The 22,765-nt window shown below is 45.5% G+C and overlaps 1 protein-coding gene across 1 annotated transcript in view; it reads left to right on the top strand.

Moving 5' to 3' along the window:
- Nucleotides 1-22,765, top strand: part of IGFN1 (immunoglobulin like and fibronectin type III domain containing 1) — a 343,105-nt gene that overhangs the window by 237,838 nt on the left and 82,502 nt on the right. The window contains exons 13-15 of the mRNA XM_086923163.1: nucleotides 4,782-4,923; nucleotides 13,251-13,547; nucleotides 15,334-15,633. Of these exons, the coding sequence (XP_086779289.1) occupies nucleotides 4,782-4,923; nucleotides 13,251-13,547; nucleotides 15,334-15,633 (739 nt within the window). The remainder of the gene's footprint in view (nucleotides 1-4,781; nucleotides 4,924-13,250; nucleotides 13,548-15,333; nucleotides 15,634-22,765) is intronic.

The following is a 22,765-nucleotide window of genomic DNA, read 5'->3' as shown; positions in this document are numbered from 1 at the left end:
CCAGAAGGACCCTTGTCCATGCTCTGGTGCTTAGCCGCCTGGACTACTGTAATGGGCTTCTAATATCAGGAAATGACAACTTACTAATTAGATTGCAGGTGGTTCAGGATACCGCTGCAAGGTTAGTTCTTAATGCCCCGCCCAGAACTCCCTCCCGTCCTCTCCTGGAAAAGCTTAATTGGTTATCGATTTGACAACGGATAAAATGTAAGACCTGTTGTATTATTCATAAGAGTATCTATGGTTCAGGCCCTCTGTACCTGGCTGAGAAGTTTGTTCCCTATAATCCTGTACGCACCCTTCGCTCTAGTAATCAATGTTTGCTACAGGTTCTGTCCATCAGAAGGGCGAGATTGGGTGGTAGAGCTCTCTCATTTTTGGGTCCCAGTCTCTGGAACAAACTGCCTGCTACCCTCAAGCTATGTACTAATCATTTAGCTTTCAGGAAATTATTGAAGACCTTTCTGTTTTAATTCCAGCGTCTCTTTCTTATTCAGATCTTGAAAGCACTGTTTCTTCTGCCTGTTGGTGAACTAAGCGCAGAGATACTCCTTCGGGAGTCAAGTCTAGCGCTATACAAGCCTATAAATAAATAAATAAATAAATAAAATTGCGCTCGAGAAACTCGTGGATGCCTAGACCCCCATCAAGATTTACAGCTAATTGTAGACACTAGATCTGGGGAGAAAGCCCACCTGCCTAGCATCGACCATGCTCACTAGATTCTTGGGCTGATTATAATACACTACTGAATTTGAGCTTCAACTCGGCACCTGCTTTATTTATATCTGTAAGTGCTTCCTGCTGAGGTTTAATTTTTGTGACAGGAGCCTCGTTGCCTAATTGTAACTATTCTCTGACCCTGCTTCGAGGGTCCGGGCAGAGTCAGAGAATAGTTGCAAGTAGGCAACGAGGCGCCGCTCAGGAAAGTGCTTCCTGAGCAAAATTCGTCCCGCTCGCGGATTCGTGGATTTTGCAGCGATTTCACGCAATTCGCGGATCGTGAAATCGCGGAAAATCCACAAATTCGTAAGCGGAACCAATTTTCTGCCCATACTTAGTTGAAATGGGTACGGGCATGTGTGCTCGACTCCATTTTATTACGTTGCTGTTGGTAACAAGTCGAATAGTAATCATGATATCATACACAGATATTCAATCATAAACGGTTTATGGCTTCTGCTGTACAAAGGTAGGATCACTATATGTGAAATAATACACAGAAAATTCTATCGTAAAGGGTTCATGAGTTGTGGTGTACTAAGGTAGGGTCGGTTTGTGTGAAGCCTGCGATGATGCGTGGTCCAGGCAGACCGCACTGGTAAGAATGTATTTTGACAACTGAATTTTGCCTTAATAAGGCCATGTGGAGATTATTTATGCTGCACTGAGTTAGCGGTACGTCTGGTGCTCAGTGTGTGAGCACCCTGCGATGATGCGTGGTTCGAGCGGTCTTAACTGGAAGCTTTGTCTGTTGCCTACTGGACTGCATCATCTGTAATCACGATTGAAATAAAAGATGAAATATGTATGGAATACATTGTCGAAATATGTATGTTTCAGGGACATTATAGTTAAAATTGTGACCTGTGCTGTCTGCAGTATAGACTGCCATTGAGTGTGCCATTGCACTTGCAGCGTGAATTTTATTATTCAACGAAATCTATAACTGATATAAAAGAAGTTCTTGAAGGAAGCATACTTAAAGGGATATTGTATAGTATGATAGGTGATATACTTAGTTTGGTATTGTACTCTGCAAATAATGAATCAACAGTCTATTTAATTGTGAGCTCTGATGACCGCAGTGTAGGCAAGAGGCAGCAGTTAGCAAGAGCCCATGACCACGTGGGGTTGAGTAGAGCTGCACAGTATTGGTAATTTAGCATGTGTGCAGCCAGCACTGAGTTAGTGGCACCTGAAACAACAAGGTTCTGTGGAGCCTGCGATGATGCATGGTCCGGGCAGTCCGTACTGATAGCAATGTTTTTTGTCTTGTGAATTCTGCTTTAATAGGCCACGTGGCGATGATTTTTGGTGTACTGAGTTAGTAGTACCTTTGGCGCTTAGCGTGTAAGTAACCTGTGATGATGCCTGGTCTGTGGGGAGGCACATTAATTGGGGTAATGTCTCATCAATTGAAATCTGCATCAATTCCATTTAAAAGTGATAGTATGCCTCAGTGCTGACATAAAACAGTTCTCTCTTCTTTGCGATGATTTATGGTGCACTGAGTTAGTAGAAGCTTTGGCGCTGAGCTTGTACGTACCCTGCAATAATGCGTGCTCCAGGGGCCCACATTTGGACCAATGTCTTTTGTCTGTTGAATTCTGCCTGAATACGGCCATGTGACGATGAATTATGTCGCACTGAGTTAGTAGTACCTTTGGCACTGAGCGTGTACGTAACCTGCGATGGTGTGTGGTCCGCACTGGGAGCAATGTTTTTTGCCTAGTGAATTCTGCCTTAATAAGGCCACGGGGAGATGACTTGTGGTGCAGTGAATTAGTGGTACCTAAAGAACTCTGCGTGTGCGCACCCTGCGATGATTCATAGTTTGGGTGGGTCGCACTGGTGCAATGTCTCTTTCTTAACGGAATGCGTCATGTGCAAACGCCATTCCACGTGAATAGTGAGCAGTCACAATGTAGATCGAAGGCAGTAGTCAGTACAGACATTGAAGAATGTTTTTGTCGCATCTTTTAACAAAATCTGAGGACATAGAGTACAATTGTCTCTGCCTTAAAAAAATCAAGGCTAAATTCAATGCTGTCCGTAGTGTAGATCCAAAGCTGAATTCAAGTTGTGAACCCTGCTGTCCTCACTGTTGATCGAAGGCAGTTGTCAGTACAGACATTGAAGAATGTTTTTGTCGCATCCTTTAACAAAATCTGAGGACATAAGGTACAATTATCTCACCCTTAAATAAATCAAGGCTAAATTAAATGCTGTCCATAGTGTAGATCCAAAGCTGAATTCAAGTTGTGAACCCTGCTGTCCGCAGTGTAGATCAAAGGCAGTAGTCGGCACAGACATCGACGAATGCTTTTTGTTAGATCCTTTAAAAAATCTGAGGACATAAAGTACAATTGTCTCTGCTTTAAATAAATCAAGCCTAATTCAATGCTGTCCATAGTGTAGATCCAAAGCTGAATTGAAGTTGTGAACCCTGCTGTTCTCAGTGTAGATCGAAGGCAGTAGTCGACACAGACATAAGTTTGCAGTGCTGTTGCACTGAGTTCACAATGGGCCTGTATCGAGGAGGCACATGGTCATGGCGGCAGCCACGTGGCAGGGTGAGGGCCTTCGCTGTGGCAGAGTCTTTTGTCTTTGCACAAGTGAACCACGTCCAAGGCGAAGCCTAATTATTTATAATCTTATCCTGGAGTTGCATACATTGGACCAGCCTTCTGCTTCAAGGGGGGGGGGGGAACACAGCTACATGACCGAGATCTTACCCAGTGTCTGAGATAATATGGTTGAGTCCACTGTGCATTACACTACACATACCAATAGTATATCTACACATGGAAAAGTTTTTGGTTTGTATAGTGAGTTGTGTATAGCATATCACCAGTAGTGTTAGCATTGTGTACATTATTGTTGATGTGCGCGTTCCCTCCCTTATACATAGTTGATTGCCACATCTCTGAACATTGAGCTAGTATGCTGTTGAGGGGATGTATTATTTTGGGAAGGTCCGATGTCCTGTTTTGCACTGCCTCTAAGGTAGTAGAGGGGGAGGGGTGGTTGTAGTGGTGGTGGCGCTAGGTGTTGTGATTTTGTTGGGTGTTGGAAGTGTATAATTAGTACCTCTATCACATATTCGTCTTTAAATATGGGTGTGAGTTGGACGTCCTTACACTAGTTAAATGTTGATATTAATTTGTTAGCAGTAAATGGAACTATCACCTGTTTTTTAAGGTAGCATTGTAGATTGGGTTTTTTGTTGAAAGTTTGGGGTAGTGGTGTTTTTTTTGTTTTTTTTCTACGGGAACGCCTAGTTTGTATATTATTAACGTTAGTTGTGGTTGTGGTTTGCAGTGATTTTCTTGGAGGAAGGAATACATTGAAGAGTGGTAATATTTGCAGTTTTTACAAGGCTGAGAACAGGATGATAATTAAAAAAGATAGAAAAAAACAGATATGCTTAATGAACATTACAATTAGGAATTATCATTAAAAAACCTTTGAAATTCACTGAGAAAACCATAATTTTCAGGCAGGTTATAGCTAGGAATTATCATTTAAAAAACCTCGGACATTCACTGAAAAAACATAGGTTTCAGGGCTGGATATTTCACTCATACAAAACCATTGAAATTCCTCCTTTATAGTTAGTTGTGCTAACTGTAACTCTCGCGCCGGCAATCCACTGGTGATGATGTCACATATTACATATTTCATGACATGGTCAGTGACATCATTGATGACGTCACTGATGACATCTCAAATGACATCACTCATGACATCACTCATGACATCATTCAGTGAATGTGGTTTGGTTTGTTATTTAAATATGTATTATATATATAGCAATCTGCATTTAAGAATCGGTGGATATATACCTATCTTGATGGAGGATTTAGTAGCAGTGTGATTGACTGTTTACTTGACTAATTTATAGTGTCTCACTAAATAGATTAGGTCATGCTAGCCAACATGTTTTTTCCACTTCACCCTGTTCTTTTAATTCTCATTGTAGCAGATCCTGCTGATCTACATTTCATTTTGAATTAGAAAATTGTACGGAAAAATGATCTCTTATGCCATTTTTACAGTTAAGTTCCGGGGATGCAGTCACCATTTTGAAGGAGGGCTCAGATCACATGTTGATAATTGATAAGGTTGAAGATGCTCATGCCGGGAGATATACTTTTGAAGCTGGAGGCCACAAGAGTGAAGCGTTTGTTCTTGTGGAAGGTAAGTCTACAAAGTAAAACCAAAAACGCAAGGACAGTATCTCGCGAGACCTGTATTTCTTCTATTTTTTATTTATTTTAAATATATTTTTATTGCAGGAATTAGTAAATCGTTACAATATCGACCAGCATTGTGTCACAAGCAATATCAACATAGTAAAACCCTCTGCCCCCCCACCGTAAGTTTCGTACACAGCCATCCGGCCCACAACCCTGGGGTCGGGCGGCGAGATGCAATGGGGGCTCAGCAGGATGCTTGAACTGGTCCGGATGATCCACTGTCCGTCATCTGCTTTTCCAAACAAGCCTATAAACCCAAAAGAAAACCCCCACCCTCAAAATACTACTAACCAAAAGAAACCCCACCCAATCCCGCCACCAGCGCCTGGGAGCTACCGCCACAGGATCTGCCATGGGACCCACGGGGAAAGCAATAGGACTAACAGTGCAAATGTTTACCGGGACTCGGGGCGAGTCGCTTCTTCACCTTCAGAGTCGCTGGGGGCACAATAATCCCTGAGGGCCTGCACCAACATTTCCCACTCCAACGCGGCCTCCTGCGCCTTCTCATTACGCTGCCTCCAAGCTAGTTGATATCGCAGCGCGCTCTCCCCCGCCGCCCACTTCAAAAGCTCACTGTGCCATCTGCTGCCTGTCGGACCAACTCGTGCCTTCCAGTTCCTGGTCACCTCTCGTTTAGCAAGGAGGAGCCCTAGGTCGATAAATTTACTAGAAATTTTATTCCTGGGGGTATGGGGGAACCAGTGTAGGAGCCCCACCGCCGCATCAAATGATAAGGATCTCCCCGTCACCTCCTCCAGGGTCTTCTCTACTTCCTGCCAGTAAGATGACAATCCCGGACAGGCCCATAACATATGTAGGAGGTCCGCTTCCTGAGCTGGGCACCTAGGGCATTCCGCCGAATTCGTGGCAAAATACCGCCTAATTTTCACTGGGGTCAGGTACGCTCTATGGAGAACGTAATAGTGGACCAGCTGGAAACGGGCGTTACGTGTGCCCTTCCAGGCTCGTCTCACCAACTGGGCCCAGGTCGTCTCCGGGATCTCCCTGCCAATGTCCTCCTCCCAGCGGTTTCTCAGAGTGGTGAGGGGAGCCAACCCTTCGTTAATCAACCTGCCGTAAAGGCAAGTGACCGCCTTCACCGTGCCCGCAGACATCATCGCGTACTGGCACACCTGAGATAAGGGGGGTTCCTCCTGCCCGCTCTTCCAGTGTGCCTGGATTGCTCGGACAATGGCCGAGTGCAGCAGAAAATCACCACGGGGGATCTCAAAGCGGTCGATAAGATCCTGGAAGGACAAGAGCGCTCCGTCCTCGTACAGATCTCCAACCAGCTGTAAGCCGGCATCCTCCCAGGCCGCCAAACGTGACCAATCCCCTCCATGGGGGAGGGCCGTCAGCATCCCCAACGGTATTTCAGGCGCATATGGTGTTCTCAGTTGGCCTCGGGCGTGAGCTCGATTCCAACACAGGCGGACAGTCCGCTCCTCCATCGACAAATCCCGCAGGGCCAAACGTTGTCGCAGCGCTATAAAGGAGAGAACATGCCTGGCCATGCCCGTTCCCCTCCTGTCTTCCGGGCCCCGGAATTCCCTGGCGATCTCCTGGGTGAAGGTCTGGAGCTGCGCCGCCAGATAATACTTTTCAAAGTCCGGCACCGCGAGCCCCCCCTCGTCTTTCGGCCTCATCAGGGTTTTGAGGGCTACCCGTCGGCGGCCCGACCCCCAGAGGAATCCGACCACCATAGAGCGTAACAGTCGAAACGTGGCCGGTGGGACCCAGATCGGTAGAGTCCGAAAGTAATATAATAGCCGGGGAAGCGCCACCATTTTAAGCAGGGCGATCCGTCCCGCCACCGAAAGCGGCAGCGTGGCCCAAAAGTCCATGCAGCCTCGAAGTGCTCGAATGCAGCGGGCAACGTTCCCATCCAGGAGGTCGGGTTGGTCGTGATAGACGAACACCCCAAGGTACTTAAAGCAGTCGGGTTCCCATCTAATCTCCCTATTTAGGGTAGGGGCGGGAGCACCTTTGCGTACCGGAAAGAGACAGGTCTTGGACCAGTTCACTCGGAGGCCCGAAACCTCCCCAAACTCTGTGAGCGCCACCGCCGCTCCACGTAAAGCGTCGAGCGGGTCCTCTAGGAAGAGCAACAGGTCGTCCGCATACAGCGAAACATAATGCGGGCCCGCAGGCGTCCACAAGCCCGTATAGTGGGCTCCCGATCGAAGGTGCAGCGCGAGTGGCTCCACCGCTAGCGCAAAGAGAAGTGGGGACAATGAACACCCTTGCCGCGTGCCTCGTTCTACCGGATATTGTGAGGAAATCAGTGGACCCGCCCGGACCCTGGCTGATGCAGAGGCATAGAGAACCGCGGTCCACCTGACAAATCCCTCCCCGAGGCCGAATCTCCGCAGTACCGTGCAGAGGTAGTCCCACTCCAGGCTATCAAAAGCCTTCTCTAGGTCCACCGACAAGACGACCGGGGACGGGGCATCCACAAACGGTTCCCCCAGCAAACGGAACAGCCTGCGAATATTCATAGTCGTGTTTCGCCGTGGGATGAAACCAGCTTGGTCTTCATGCACTAGGGAACTCATGTGTCCCAGCAGCCTCGAGGCCAAGATGCTGCTCAGTATTTTATAGTCCACCGTCAACATCGATAGGGGACGGTAAGACCCCGGGTCGGACGAGTCTCGACCCGGTTTGAGGAGAGGAACTACCAGCGCCTCACACATCGAGCTCGGGAGTCGCCCCAGCCTCTTCGCCTCCCTGTAGACCACCAACAATCGAGGGGCTAGGAGATCAGCGTAAGCTGCATAAAACTCCACGGGTAGGCCATCCAGGCCCGGGGTCCTGTTTCTCGCCATCTGTTTAATGGCCCCGCGGATCTCCCCCAATTCAATGTCGGACCCCAGGGCCTTCGCCACTTCATGCTCCACTGCGCGGAGCTCCAGTGGACGGAGATAATTATCGAGCCGGGCAGGGTCTCGTGCGGAGCGACTGCGGTACAAACGTTCATAATAATGCCGGAAGCAGCTAAGAATCTCCGGTTGAGTGTGTACCTCGGTGCCGTCTGCCTCACGCATACTTGTCGTCAATTGGGACTGGCGCGTAGGGTTGGCCAACCATGCCAGCAGCGCGCTCGATCTGTCCCCCTCTGCGATGGATCGGACCGTATAGGCTTTATAATCAAAACAGCGAAGCCGTTCGACCTCTGCCGCTACCTTTTCCCTCGCCTCCGTCGTTCGTACCTGCAATTCCGGGTGTCCAGGGCGGCGAATTTCAAGCTCGCGGAGTTGCTGGTCCGCTGCATCTAAGTCAGCCAGGATAACGCGCCTCATGCCCACTTTCTTAGAAATACAGTAACCCCTCACCACTACCTTAAAAGCGTCCCATTCTAACGCTCGTGTACTCGCGGTGCCGCCGTTGGACGCAAAATATTCCAATACCTTGTCTCCCAGGTCCGCTCTGAAAACACTGTCCTCAAGAATCTCGGGTCGCAGCTTCCAGGTGGGCACCGCCGGCGCCCCGGGGAACCAGCGAAGGTCCAGCAGGAGTGGGTTATGGTCTGAAATGGTTCTGGACAAGTACTCAGATCGGACCGCTGCCGAAACCAGTTCGGGCGACCCAAGAAAGCCATCCAGTCGGACATGCAACTCATGCAGGCCCGAGAAGTATGAATAATCCCTAGATGCGGGGTGATGCGCCCTCCAGATGTCCGTCAAACCCCATCGGGTCTGCCAATCCTGACGACCCTTAGCCGTGCGACGAACCGGAGAATCGGGAAGTGGTGGATGGGAGCGGTCAATATCCACGTCCACTACGGAGTTGAAGTCTCCCCCAAGCAGAAGGGGCCCGGAGAAGAAGTGGGCCAACGAGCCCGATAACCTGGAAAGGAAGGCAGTCTGGTCCACATTAGGAGCGTACACACAGCAAACGTTCAAGTCCCTCCCTCCTAGAGTGCCCGAGATGGCCACGTAACGCCCCTCTGGATCTATCACTGTTCTCGTGACTTGGAAGGGGACCCCTGCTCTGATCCATATTAGCGCCCCTCTGGCATACGCAGAGTACGACGTGGAAAAGACCTGCCCCCTCCATCTACGCTGTAGCGCCGCCCCTTCCGCCTTGGTCAGATGAGTTTCCTGCTGCAGCGCCATTTGCACTCCCCTACGCACTAAATAAGCGTGGACTTTGTGGCGCCTGGACATAGTATGAAGCCCCCTTACGTTCCAAGTAACACATTTCAAGTTAGCAACATCAGCCATTGTCCCATATTGTTCTCGCACAGTCTCCCCGTCTGGGCTCCCGCAAAGAAAAGACATCATCCATCCCAGCACTGATGGCGGCCATTTCCCCCAACCAAAACCAAACAACCCAAGAACAAACCGAACTCTCACCCACCCACCCCAGAACAGGACCCAAACTGCGCCATCCAGATCCCATCCAAACCTCGCCTTCCATCAACCCAATAACCCCTACTACTCCTACGGTCGCCACCGTAGGAAGGCCTTAAGGGCCAGGTGCGGGCCGGGCGGAGGCAGTGGGCCCTCGACGCTCAGGCCACCAGGACTAAAACAAGCCCTAAACAGTACCAAAAACTCCTCGGGGCAGAAACAGGGGCACCCCACCCCTCCCTCCCTCTTTGTCAGCATCAATGGACGGCAACCGCCTCCCCCCTGCCGGGCCCCCACCCAAAATAAGGCAGCACACCCCGTTACCCTTGTCCATCCAAAAGGTCCTCCACCGATTTCGGTGTGATCACCGGTGTATGGGCACTATCAGTCACTGAGTCCTCCGATTCCGATGGTGCCTCCTCATCACCCGGGTTGTCTTCCTCCTCAATGGCTTCGTCCCGTGCACCAGACAACTCCGACAATACTTCCAACACTCCCCTCCGCTCCGACGACGTCTCTGCAGTTGCGGGCCCTCCCCTGCGGCCGCGGCGATTCCTGATCCTCCTGGATCGCCGTCTCTGTTCCGGCTCATCTGCCTGTAGGGACGAGGAGCCGAAGCCATCTTTCCCTGTCCTGTAAAGCTCGAGCCAGGCACAGACATCCTCCGGGGTGTCGAAGAACTGAGTTTTGTCATCGACAATGATGCGGAGCCTTGCAGGATAGAGGAGCGAGTACTGGATGCCCTCGCTCCTGAGCTCGCGCTTGACCGCCAGGAAGGAGAACCGCTTGCGTTGAGTCTCGTAGGTGTAATCCGGGAAGATGTTCACCTGACTGTTCGCCACTTTGAATGGACCATTATGTCTGGCGGCATTAAGGATTAAGTCCCTGTCCCGAAAGTGCAATAACCGCGCCACCACCGGTCTCGGGGTGCGTCCCTGTTGCGGTGGCCGCGCCGGGACTCTGTGGGCACGCTCCAGAGTGTAGAAGGAGGATAGCCCCTCCGGGGCCACCGTGTCACGGAGCCAGGTCTTCAAGTATGTCACCATGTCGCCATCCTCGATCTTTTCCGGGAGGCCCACTACACGGATGTTGTTCCTTCTGTTGCGGCCTTCCGCATCCTCCGCCCTCTGCTCCAGGGTCGCAATTCGGGATAAGGCATCCTTCATTGTTGCAGCCAAGGTTCGCTGCGCCGGCTCCAAGGTTTTCACCGAGCTCTCCACTTCCTTGACCCGGTCCGACAGTTTACCGTGGTCCGCTCTGAGGAGGCCTAGGCTCGTCGCCACCTGGGCAATGTCCTGTTGGAGGGCCGATCTCGTGGTCGCTATCGCCTCCAGGACGCGGTCGAACTGTTGTTGCATCGGTGCGCCACCAGAACTCTTTGGGTCCCCATGTTCCTCTTTGTCCTGGGCTTCCGAGTCCGAGGCAGTCGGGGTAGTCCCCTTGGCTCCTCTAGGTTTCCCCATGTCACCGGGGGCACTCCGTGAAGGTCCCGGAGTAGGCGTCTCCGGGTGCAGATGCCGACCACGACCCTCCCGGTTACTGGTCTTCAAATCAAGTATGGGAGACCTCCTTCTCCAGGGCCTGTGGAGACTTCTCCGCTTCGGCTCACGCCACCGCCACGGCGTCCGAGGGCACCGATGAGGGGGCGGAGACAACCGCCGCCGAGTCGGGCAGGCCCGCTCAGCTGCTAGAGACCCGGGGTGAGGGTCATCAACTCCACCGGACGATTTGTGGCGCCAAAGTGTTGCGCCTCCCATGGAAGTGGACTGGCCAGGAAAACGTAGCTAGGTGCAGTGTCGTGAGTTGGGCCACCGCCCGGATCACAGGGCGTCCGCTCCCGGGGTCCCCTATACCGTGGGCATCCGCCCAGTCACCCAACCGAGTGCAGACTCGTTGTAAAAAGTCCGATCCAATTGATATCTAGTGCACAGAGCAGCCGGGGATGGCAAAGCCGGGCGCAAGTCGCTGCTCGCGACGCTCCTCCGAGTCAATGGGTCCGACCAGGGGGACAAGGAAGTCCGGGCGCCATGTTGGGTCGCACTCCGCAACTCCGCAAACTTCGGTTTCACTCCGGACCAACCCTCGTCCGAGCCCCACCAGGGGCCCCGGCAGGTCTCCGTCGGTCCGCTCAGCAGAATGCGGGGTCTGGGGTGCCCCGCAGCCTCCGATTTACAGGATAATTCCGGGCTCAGTCCCGGAGCCGAGCTCTCAGGCGACCATCGCCATCGGCGCCCAAGCCACGCCCCCCCCTGTATTTCTTCTATTATGCCTTAATTAAAAATGTGATGCAAGGTGATGAGGGCAACTATAGGCACGATTCGTTTGTTTGCATGTAAGCATGAGACCAGGACTCTGTCTTGTCTTTCTTTCTTTTTACATCTCTCTTTTTTTTGCTATATGTTTTCGTCTGATCCAGGGACCCTTCCTTCACTGTATTTTGCATGTTGGACCTCAACAGAAGAGGTTTCTCGAATTCTCTTAAACACTAACTGTGGCGATATTGGCAAGTATCTTGATGCACATTGGCAATGCCAGTATGAGCCTCCCTATAACCTCTACCAGGGATAGACCATCACGCAATGGGTTTGACCAATGGAACTTTCAATATTTAATTTCCTTTTTGACTTAAAACACTTTATGATTAAAAAGAATTTTTTGCTCTGACCATTGATTTTGCATACCTTCTTGTAGATATTCCCCCATTGATCATCCTTACAAGTAGTCTCATTTTGTGTGGTCCTGAAGGAGGTGGCTTCAATTAAATGAATTTCCCCACCAAAATGTGCGCCAACTCTTTTTTTTAGGAGAGAGCTAACCTCACAACACAACAACGGCTGAAATTGAACTTCTCTTCTCGTTGGATTTTGACTTGTATATGTGTGGAGTGGCTGGGTCATGGTATGAGTGGATGGTATGATAGGTGGCATCGTTTGATGTATGAATGAGTGAGTGGATTTCAGAACGGGACTAAAATACATTTTTATGTATAAAGATTTGTTACAATGTGCTCAAGCAAATCTGTCGATAGAGAAATATATGCCAAATAATTTGGACATTTTTTTACTGTGCACATGTGAGTAATGTATTTAATAACAGAAATAAGTAGCTGAAAAACGAACAAGTACAACATTTCAAGACACAAGTATGCATATCTTGTAAAGTGTTTCTGGGTCACAACATAAAGCACTTAAAGGCATAATAGAAGCAATACAGGTCATATGGGATACTGTCCTTGCTTTTTAGTTTTCCTTTGTCCCCTCATCTCAGACCTTCAATTACATTAGTAGGGAGACCTTTCTCATCTATGTGAAGTCTTCACAGTAAACCATTGTAACAATTACGAATGTACATGGCCTACTTAACGTAGTTATGTGGATGTTGGGCAATGTTTCAAGACTCAGGCACATGCAGGGCTGTACCATAGGGAAACACCGAATAACTGAACACTTGCTCCATGGTATTGGAGAAGTTGGCAGCATGTGCCACCATAATCTTTTCCTACACAGTGAAGACCACAACTTACAGGTGCTAATCTGCAGCAGTGAGAATCTCAATGCCTACAGGCCATAAAATGAACTATACAAAAAGCATACAATATCACACTTCAAGTAGAATTAGATGGCATTTCATGTATCACAAAAACATCTTCCCTTGCCTCACGACTTTAATTGTACTAGCATTTCAGTAAGGCAAAGAATACTTTTTAGCACAAGGGAAATGTGCCTGTTAATGCATAACCAATGTGATATTGACATTTACATTGAAGGACTCCTGATTAGACCTCATAACACAGATCCAACACTTATCCAAATAATTTGAAGTACAACAATAAATTGATTCTTAGCACATTCTTCACATTAACTGTGATCAGGGAATTTTACAATTGGTCCTATAACGCTTATTGTGTTGACAGACCCTCCACAGGTTGAGCAGCTGATTCTGGATGGGTTACTCAAAAAGCCAATAGTAGTCCGGGCAGGCCAGAATGCCATGGTGAAAGTGCCTTTTGTGGGCAGGAGACCAATTAAGTCCATTTGGTATCAAGATGATGTCGAGTTGACGGATGACGGACGAATTCACATCGACCACGCACCTAACTTCAGCCGCCTCTCCATCACCAAAGCAAGACGAAAGGACAGTGGCAACTTCAAACTGCGGTTGAAGAATGAGAGTGGGACCATGGAGGCCAACATGCAGCTAGTAGTGATAGGTAAAACATAATAGCTTTTGTAATCTACAGAGACTGCATCTCAGCAGTATTTTACCACGGTGTGCTTTATATTGCCTTTGATATTGTTCAATATTTTGGGTCACCGCATTGACATTGCTATAAGATCATTTACTTTGATTAGCCATACTAAAGTCAGCCAGGGTTGATTACATTTCTGTGTGTAGGCAAAATCGTATAACTTTTGAATACTGCCATTCTGCTGGAATTGCACCAGCATCATCAGATTATTCCTTACAAGATATTGCATTTTTCTTACATTTAGCTGGTAAATATGTAATTTCGTCCAATATATTGTTTTTTGTCAGAAGTTTGACATTTCTGCTCAGATTCGAGAATTCTGTCCACTGAAATTTTTAAATAAAAAAACTGTTTTCATTGTAGAAATCTGATCTGTTTTACTAAAAACTGTGGGGAAACTGATTTTCCATTTTACAAAATGGAAAATCACCTTGAAACCCAAGACTAGATGGCACAACACTTCACATATATGCCTAAAAAATTAACTGAAAAGCTTAAAATCATTGGCAGGAACGTGTAAACACCACATTAAAGTGTGTCAAAATGTGGAATTGACGTAACATAGATAAAGCATTTACATACATTGGGGCCGATTACGATCGCACTTCCGACTGCCTAATTACAATTTAGGCAGACGGAATGAAACCAGACGGTCATTCCAACTGGCTTCCGATGGGCTCAAGGTGAACATCGGCCACTCGGAGGCTGGCCTGTTATCCATATGGACAGCATTTTACGCTGTCCGGATTACGATGCGAGGTTTCTTGCAGGCTTCCCATGCTGGGCGTTCAGACATGGAAAGCCTGTCGGAAAGCGTGTTAGGGGGCCCCTAACAGGGCCCCCCTTCTGTAAGCAGCCTCTGTTGGGGGCCAAGGGAAATATAAGTATGCAACCGCACCTTGTATGGTGACATCGTAATTAGGCAGCCGGGACTGTTTCTGCAATCGTAATAAGCTCCATAGTATTACTTATAGCATTTAAATATGTCATTTTGTGCCATATCCATGGCTTTTCAATATGAATTGACGCACTGCCATAAACAAAATTTCATACCAATATCGCACAATACTGTACACTGGTGCATCACACCTCTACTCCTACTGAGATAGGACACTGTTCTACATTCACTTCCCCAATACTGTGCTGTGGGTTATCAAACTCGAAGCACCTCAAACAAATGTAGCAGTATACTCTGACAAATAGACAGCCTTAAAATTGCAGTAGATGCACTCATATCGGCGCTACAAAAGTACAGCATTTTATGCAACGTAGGTCAATCCAATATGAATTATTTCATTTTCATTTCATTTCATTTTTCATTTTCATAATCTTTATTTCGATGATTGTTCATCATAAAAGATACAAAAACAGTACATTGATACAATATTAAAAATGGTATTACAATATTAAAATTCCCACAGTTAAAAATATAAAACTATTTCAATCAAATGCTCAAGTTGACCACATTCTTAGTAAAATACTTCCTAGTTTCGAAGGGCTAGATTCAAACAATAACGCGTTAATAATGTGTGGAAGCGAGGCAGCTGCACTGATCTCAACATGTACAACTTGCTGATTTTAAATTCAGGGATATTGCTTTGGTTGAACAATAACTGAACAATTATATGGAAGGGACACAAGTAAACAACTAATTAGGAACAAGTAGCATCCATAGTCTTGTTTCATGTCCCATGTGACTGCTGCTCAGGCATCCTCAGGCAATCTTCTTTTTTTCCTTTTAATTCAGATAGGCCCCAACCTCCTCAAGGCCCTGTTGAAGTGCTGGAGAGCACCCCTACTGTAATTTGCATTCAATGGAATCCCCCCAAGGATGACGGTGGCAAACCTCTGCATCACTACGTAGTGGAGAGGCAGCAGGTGGGAAGGAGCACATGGCTGAAGCTCGGGGAGGTTCCACCAAACATTACAACATTCTCCACTAGCAAGGTGGACCATGGGAAGAAATATTATTTCCGTGTGCGAGCTGTAAACGCTGAGGGCGTCAGTGAGGCACTCGAGTCGGAGGAAGTGATGGCTGGATCTAAAGGTAAGGAAGAGCTACGGAGACAGAGCAAATATCCTCTAATTTGTTTTCAGTCTAAGAGCTCTTCGACTCAGTAACTCTGTGCTGTATAAGACTGTGGCGTTATCAATGATATATATTTAACATGCCATCAGTGATGCAATGCATGGGGTCATAAGCGGTGAATGGCAGGTGCACAAGTTATGGGTAGTTATGTAAATACACCGGGTGAATTTCAGGGGGTTTTCAGTTGATGTTAGTTTTTATCTCACTTCAACATGTAACTATAATATAATTTTAATCTTTGTTTTTTCAGTGGTATATATATGTATAATTATTTATCTTTAAGCCAGGTTTCTCACCGTATATGTCAGTATGTGGTGGAAATAACTTGTTTAAAAACATCAGATGTTTTTGCATTATGCTCTTTACTAAACTGTGTTTTTTAAGATAAAAATCAGTTTAAATAAAATTTATAACCAGCAATGAAATCATGATGCAAGATCTACACTTGCTTTTCTTATATATGAAGTAATTGGACTATTCCTACCTGCAATCACGTGGTGTGTATTGTACTTTAAATGATGATTCTGAAATGTGCCTCGTTACGTGAGCAAGCCCAGTCAGGTGGGCGAAATGCGTCATCCTGTCACGAATTAAATAAAAGATAACATCACCACAAAACTGGCCTGTGTATCCCGTTTGCACCTGACCGCGCTGTGGGAATTGTGCATGCATATATTATGTAATTTCAGCCAGAAATACCACCAAATAATATATTGTGGATTATGCGCATACTTCCATTTTTATAGGCATTCCCATCTCTTTATTGAGATGCCAAATAACAATATATTATTAAACTGGAAATCCAGATACACACTATCACAAAGTGTCAGGATGATATTACATTCCAGAGATCAAACAGTTATGAAATACCCGCCATATTGCACTGTATCAACAGAAGATACTCACAGGCTCGTGGATATGTCAGAGAGTGTTACCATAAAGTCTAATTGAGAAAAAAGAGAAAGAAAAAACACATATTCAAGGAAAAAAGCACAATAAAATGACATAATTATAAAAAGACAAAAAAATGGAAAGCAATGTTTATGTAATCTAAATAAAATTTAAATACACCTTTTTGAGTGTAGTTAATTTTGCAAACCAACTGAGTATTTTGTCTATGTCTATGTCTACAAGGTCATGTGATGTGACATGTTTTTACTTTAAAAGCGTTTTTGAGAATAACCTCATGTGATCAAGGCAGGGGATCTTGCCGAAACGCGTCATGGTTCGAAGCAAATAAGAAATAAAAAATGTTTACTATATCATTGGAGACTGCTGTGTCATCATTCCACTGCATCTGTTTGGTGATTTGAAGCCGCTTGCCAAATGCGGCCTCGACGACATGCCCTTGTTCAGGAGCCCCACGGATTACTGGCAGAAAAGTTAGAGTGGTGTTTCGCACAACGTGGAGGGCCCCTCCAGAGAACAATTGAAGCTGTGGAAGTCATGTGAGTGCGGATGGAAGGATGCTGCAAACGGAGCGCCGGAGGGCGCCGAGGAGCTGGTAAGCAACCGCTCGCAATTCACGTCTCACAGCCATTAGTCGGGCAAAGGGGGAAAGGTGCTTATGGATGTAGAGATCATCCTAGGAGGCGAGACCCAACTATCGGTCGAAGAAATTTGAAATACTGCTAAGGGCTCAGTGTTCAACACCCAATTCGCTGTTGAACATGTGGAGAACAAACACTGAAATAGAGAAGGATAGATCCCTTCAGGTAAAGGCATCCACCTTTGTAATGGAAGATTGGGAGAAAAATCGAGAGGAGGTGGCGGGAGACGTCTTTGATGAAGAAAGACCGTGAACAAGTAGTTCCAATGAAGAATTGACAGCAGGAGGTGGCACACAAAGCCACGATGCTCAAACAATCATGCGGAAATTAGAAAAACTGAAACGTACAGAAATTTCAAAGATTCGCTCCTTGGAGAAATATATGGAGGTAGAAAGAGTGCCCCGAGGCTTAAAGATCCTAATTGCCCCAACGTTTGAGAACTTAGATACTGACATGCTGTTAGAATGGGCAAATAATAATGCAGAATCATCAAAGAATATGATGAAGATCGTAGTCAAGTACGCCAAAAAAGATAGGTTGAAGATTTTGGAAGAAATTAAAAACCTTGAGCAAGAACTGACTGGGGTGAGCAATCCAGAAAATATCACCAAATTTGAAAAAGAACTAGAAACAAAACTCACTAAGCATGAAAAAACAATCAACAAACACAAAGTGATTAAGTTTTCAAGGGATCGCTTGGATTACCAGAGGGGACAAATTTATACCTTCGCTAAGCGTTTTGACACCCTGCGTCGCCAAGATATGTCAAAGAATCCTGCGCCATCTATGAGTAACAAAGAAAAGAATAAGACAGGAGATACCAGTTCCGAATGGAGTTCTGAAGTAGATGCAGAGTCAGAAGAGGGTGCAAGCTCAACAAATACTGCAGAGAAGCCAAGAACTGTAGTGGAAGAGTTTTGTTTTTTAGGTTGGGAGCGGACCCTCAACAAAAGACAGAAACCCCAACGAGGGGAAAGAGGTCGGGGGTACAGTAAAAATGCTCAAGAAGGAGACGAAGGAATGGAACTACGCTCAGGGGCCAACACACAGACCTACAAGAAGAACAAATGAAAACGCCAGTATGTTCCACTGTAGTGAACCTCTCCAATCTATCATTGACTGAGGCTGAAACCAAATGTTTGGCATTGGGTCTATCTTTCTGTAAACGAACACATTTTAATTATGTGCAGATACACATTGATTTTTACAATTCATGCGGAAATTAAAGTTAAAAAAACACTTTGTGAACCAGCCCCTTAGGTTCAATCAAGATACAATGGAAAAAGAGGATCAACCTATAGGATGCCTAGCAATTTAAGATCTGAATATAATCAGGATTATGGACAAATTGGAAAATAATAATGACCAGGAGGTGGAAACTGAGATTACTAGTACAGAAACCGCTGAAAAGTATGGCATGGATATATATGGAGCAAGCAAAACTAGTTTCAAGAAAAAGTCATCTTTCATACCAATTCTTCAAAAATATTCAATAGACCTGTAAGCAGAATGAGTGATTAAGGACTTGAAAAGAATAGCCAAATATTCTAGCAAGGAGTTTTGCAGTAAAATCCAAAAAGGCAAAAGAAATTACCAAAAAGTCATGGAAAAGATAAAAGCAAGAACTGATATTGTGGTGAGGCAATCAGACAAAGGTGGGAATGTGGTCCTATGGGCATTAGCGAAGTACAATGAAGAGGCCAAACTCCAACTACAAGATACAGCATGTTACCAAAGAGTACCATAGAGTAACATTTGGAGATAAAAAACATAAATACCATTAGGAGCTATCAAGGTGGAGGGGCTTGGGCCTACTATCGGACACAGAATACCAATATCTGGGTGTGGAAAACCCGGTAATGCCCATCTTGTATCTAATACCCAAAATTCACAAAAACAAAACATCACCTCAGGGTAGGCCAATTATCTCTGCTATTGGTAGTCTATTTGAGACATCATCAAGATACTTGGACCACTTTCTACAAGACTTTGTGAAACAACTGCCATTATATATCCAGGACACTGGAGACTTTTTGAAAAAACAGCAAAATATCCAATTGGAGACTCAGAATTTGCTAATTACCCTTGAATTTGCCTCATTATATACAAGTATCGCCCATGAAGATGGACTCAAAGGTCTTAGGTATTATTTGAGCGGTAGACCAGTCCAGATGTACCAACACTCTGAAATGTTGCTAAAAATAGCTGAACTGTGTCTAAATAATAACCTATTTCTCTATGGAAATAACACGTACAGACAATGCATGGGAAGGGCGATGGGCACCTACTTCGCCCCCAGCTATGCAAACCTACACATGGGCTGGTGGAAGGAGCAGGTGCTCAAAGTCCAGTTTGCAAATAAATGGGAAGAGAATGTAAAAAAGTCTGGGTCAGATTCATAGATGATCTTTTTATTATCTGAAATGGATCAACAGAGAGTGCCTCCCTCTTCCTTAAATCTATAAATGTCAATAATCTTAACCTTAAGTTCACTAGCTCCATCAGTGAGTTAAATGTACATTTTCTTGATTTTGAGGTTTTTATCAACAATGGTAGAATACATACACGTACCTTCAGGAAGCCCACAGCTGGGAATTTCATTCTACATTGCAATAGCTTCCATCCATTAAGATTGAAATACAGCATCCCATATGCCGAACAATTGAGCATGAAAAGAAACTGCAGTGAGATAGGCTCTCTACAAGTAGCACAGCGAAACCTAACGGATAGATTCTGTGAAAGGGGATACAGTCAATCAGTATTAGATCAAGCTATAAAAAAGGTTGACAAATTATCCAGGAATGACATCCTAGTGAGTATCAAAAAAGAGAAGAAAAAATAAGCACAAGATGTAAGGATGATTACCGGGTACAATGCCTATCATGCTAGTGCGAGAGACTGCATGAATAGGCATTGGCACCTGGTCAAAGGGGATCCTACGATTGGGTACACAGTCTCTAGAAAGCCACTGATATCTTTCAAGAGAGCTAAACCAATGAGAGAAGATTTGGTCAAGAGTAGCCCTTAGATAATTTAATAAAAAAATTGGCTCACAGACAATCAGGTTTCAAGAAATGTCCGAACTGCAAGGCGTGCAAACATGGTGTAAATACCAAAAAAGTATGTTTGCCTTTCATGCACAAACCTTGGAGGATTCCATGGTTCTTAAACTGCAGAAGTGACCATGTTGTATGTGTGCTGCAGTGCACATGTCTACTCCGATACACTGACAATACTATACACATGGCCCACGTTAGGATTCTCCAGCATCTTAGAGCAATAAATAAGAAAGATCAAGCATATCCGGTTGCTCACCATATAAATGAAATACATGGTGGAAAGAATGAGGAACTAACTTATTTTGTAATTGATTTGGTCCCCAAAAGAAGAAGAGGGGGAAATCGAGAAAGAAAATTTAGACAACTGGAATCTAGATACATTTTAATGTTTGATTCTAAGGCCCCTAATGGCCTAAATTCAGATAAAGATTTACGTGTACATTTAGGATAAGTTATGGATGGTAGAAGAGTGACCAGAATAGACTGTGAATGAAATTCAGTTCTGTAAGGAGAATGTCATTTGAAGGGATGCGTTCGAGGTATATATTTTGGTGTTTAGGAAAAGTTTTTCGAGTACTGTATTCAGACTTTTATTGGCACCACTAGTTAAATAATTTTGTGCTGAGGGGATCTAGATTTTAAATCTATCAAATCATGACTGTTATTTACATAGAAGGTTTTTACAATATTTTAATCAATTGCTTTTTTAATGGAAGTTGCTGTGTATTTATATTCATATAATTATATATTTTTGCTTGCTTTTAAGCATTGGCCCTATGGTGGAATTAGGAGCTGCTATCTGCAACATTTGCACACACTTGTGTACTGTATTTCCAACTATACATTTGGGTTTAGGCTGGAATTATACTGTATATTGTATATATGCATGATTTCTTGAGAAGGCTTTGCATTATGCTGGATATCTCAGCCGCTATTGTATTTTTGCACTATGTTTAGGAATTACTATTGCATTGTTTGCACATTAAAAGGAAAGCACTTGCACCTACAACTATCTATCATAAATTTGCACACGCATACAAGCTGACCCATAGCATGAATTGCATACCTGTAGGATAACACTGATAGATACAAAACATATTCTACAAGCCATAAGTAGATACTATGTTGCTACAGGAGACCTATCTGCTGCTATTGCGAAATTTGCACGAAAGAATGGTGCTATAAATTTATTTGCTCCGGCTACAAACTTTCAACTTTGCACATTAATATCTGCTGCTACATTGCTTAAATTGCACAATTATAGGAAAGCACTTGCACACCTAATTCAGCCAGAAATTCCACCAAATAACTTGGTGTGGATTATGTGCACACTTTCATTTTTATAGGCAGTACCATCTCTTTATTGACATGCCAAATAACGATATATTATTAAACCAGAAATCCAGATACATACTATCACAAAGTGTCATGATGATATTACATTCCAGAGATCAAACAGTTATGAAATACCCGCCATATTGCACTGAATCAACAGAAGACACTCAGGGGCTCGTGGATGTGGTACAATAAAGTCTAATTTAGAAAAAAGAGGGAAAAAAATACACATTCGAGGAAAAAAATAAAAAAATAGGAAATCACAAAGCACAAAAAAGTCACAATTACAAAAAGAGGAAAAAAATGGAAAGCAATGTGTAGGTATTCTAAATGAAACTTAAATACACCTTTGTGAGTGTTGTTAACTTTGCAAACCAATGGAGTATTTTGTCTATGTCTACAAGGTCATGTGATGTGACATGTTTTTACTTTAAAAGCGTTTTTGAGTTTTTGAGAATAAAATCCTTATGTGATCAAGGGGCAGGGGATCCTGATCCTGCCGAAACACGTCATGGCTCGAAACAAATAAGAATAAAAGAATCTTATTATATCATTGGAGACTGCTGTGCCGTCATTCCGGTGCTGGAGAAAGGCACTGGATCTGTTTGGTGATATATATATACACACTGGTGAAGCTGCCGATGTTCGCATTGCTTTTATCTTAAAAACTGCACTAAATTGTTCATTTGCACATCATTTGCAGCTTTTAAAAACTTCCTATTTTGCACTACCTCTAGAGGAAGGCAGCGAGTTAGGCTGCTCCTCTTACCTTTGTTGTTTTGGCTGCCGAATCCCGGGCTCCGTTCCACTACGGCTGAGGCCGATTGTGTGGAGAGCAAAAGGGGAGGTAGGCAGACCAATCAGTGGACATCCCCTGCGAGCCGGAGGGCGGAGCCAGGAGCCAGCGCTTCCTGCTATTTATCCCAATGTGCTGGCCGACGCGCAGCGGACAGGCGCAGCTGGCAAGCCCGTCTGCACCCGTCCGCGACCGACCGGGACCAGTGGCAATACCCTCTGTCGGTGACACTCAATCCACGCATGCCGCCATCTGCTATTTCCGTAACGAGCTGCTGGCTTATGCACACAATCTGGGCCATAACCACGGACAATGCACTCTGACCAGTCCGGGACTTTCTTATGGCCCAA

Source organism: Lissotriton vulgaris, chromosome 5 (assembly GCF_964263255.1).
Source record: "Lissotriton vulgaris chromosome 5, aLisVul1.2, whole genome shotgun sequence".
NCBI lineage: Eukaryota > Metazoa > Chordata > Amphibia > Caudata > Salamandridae > Lissotriton > Lissotriton vulgaris.
This window is presented reverse-complemented; position numbering and strand designations above follow the sequence as displayed.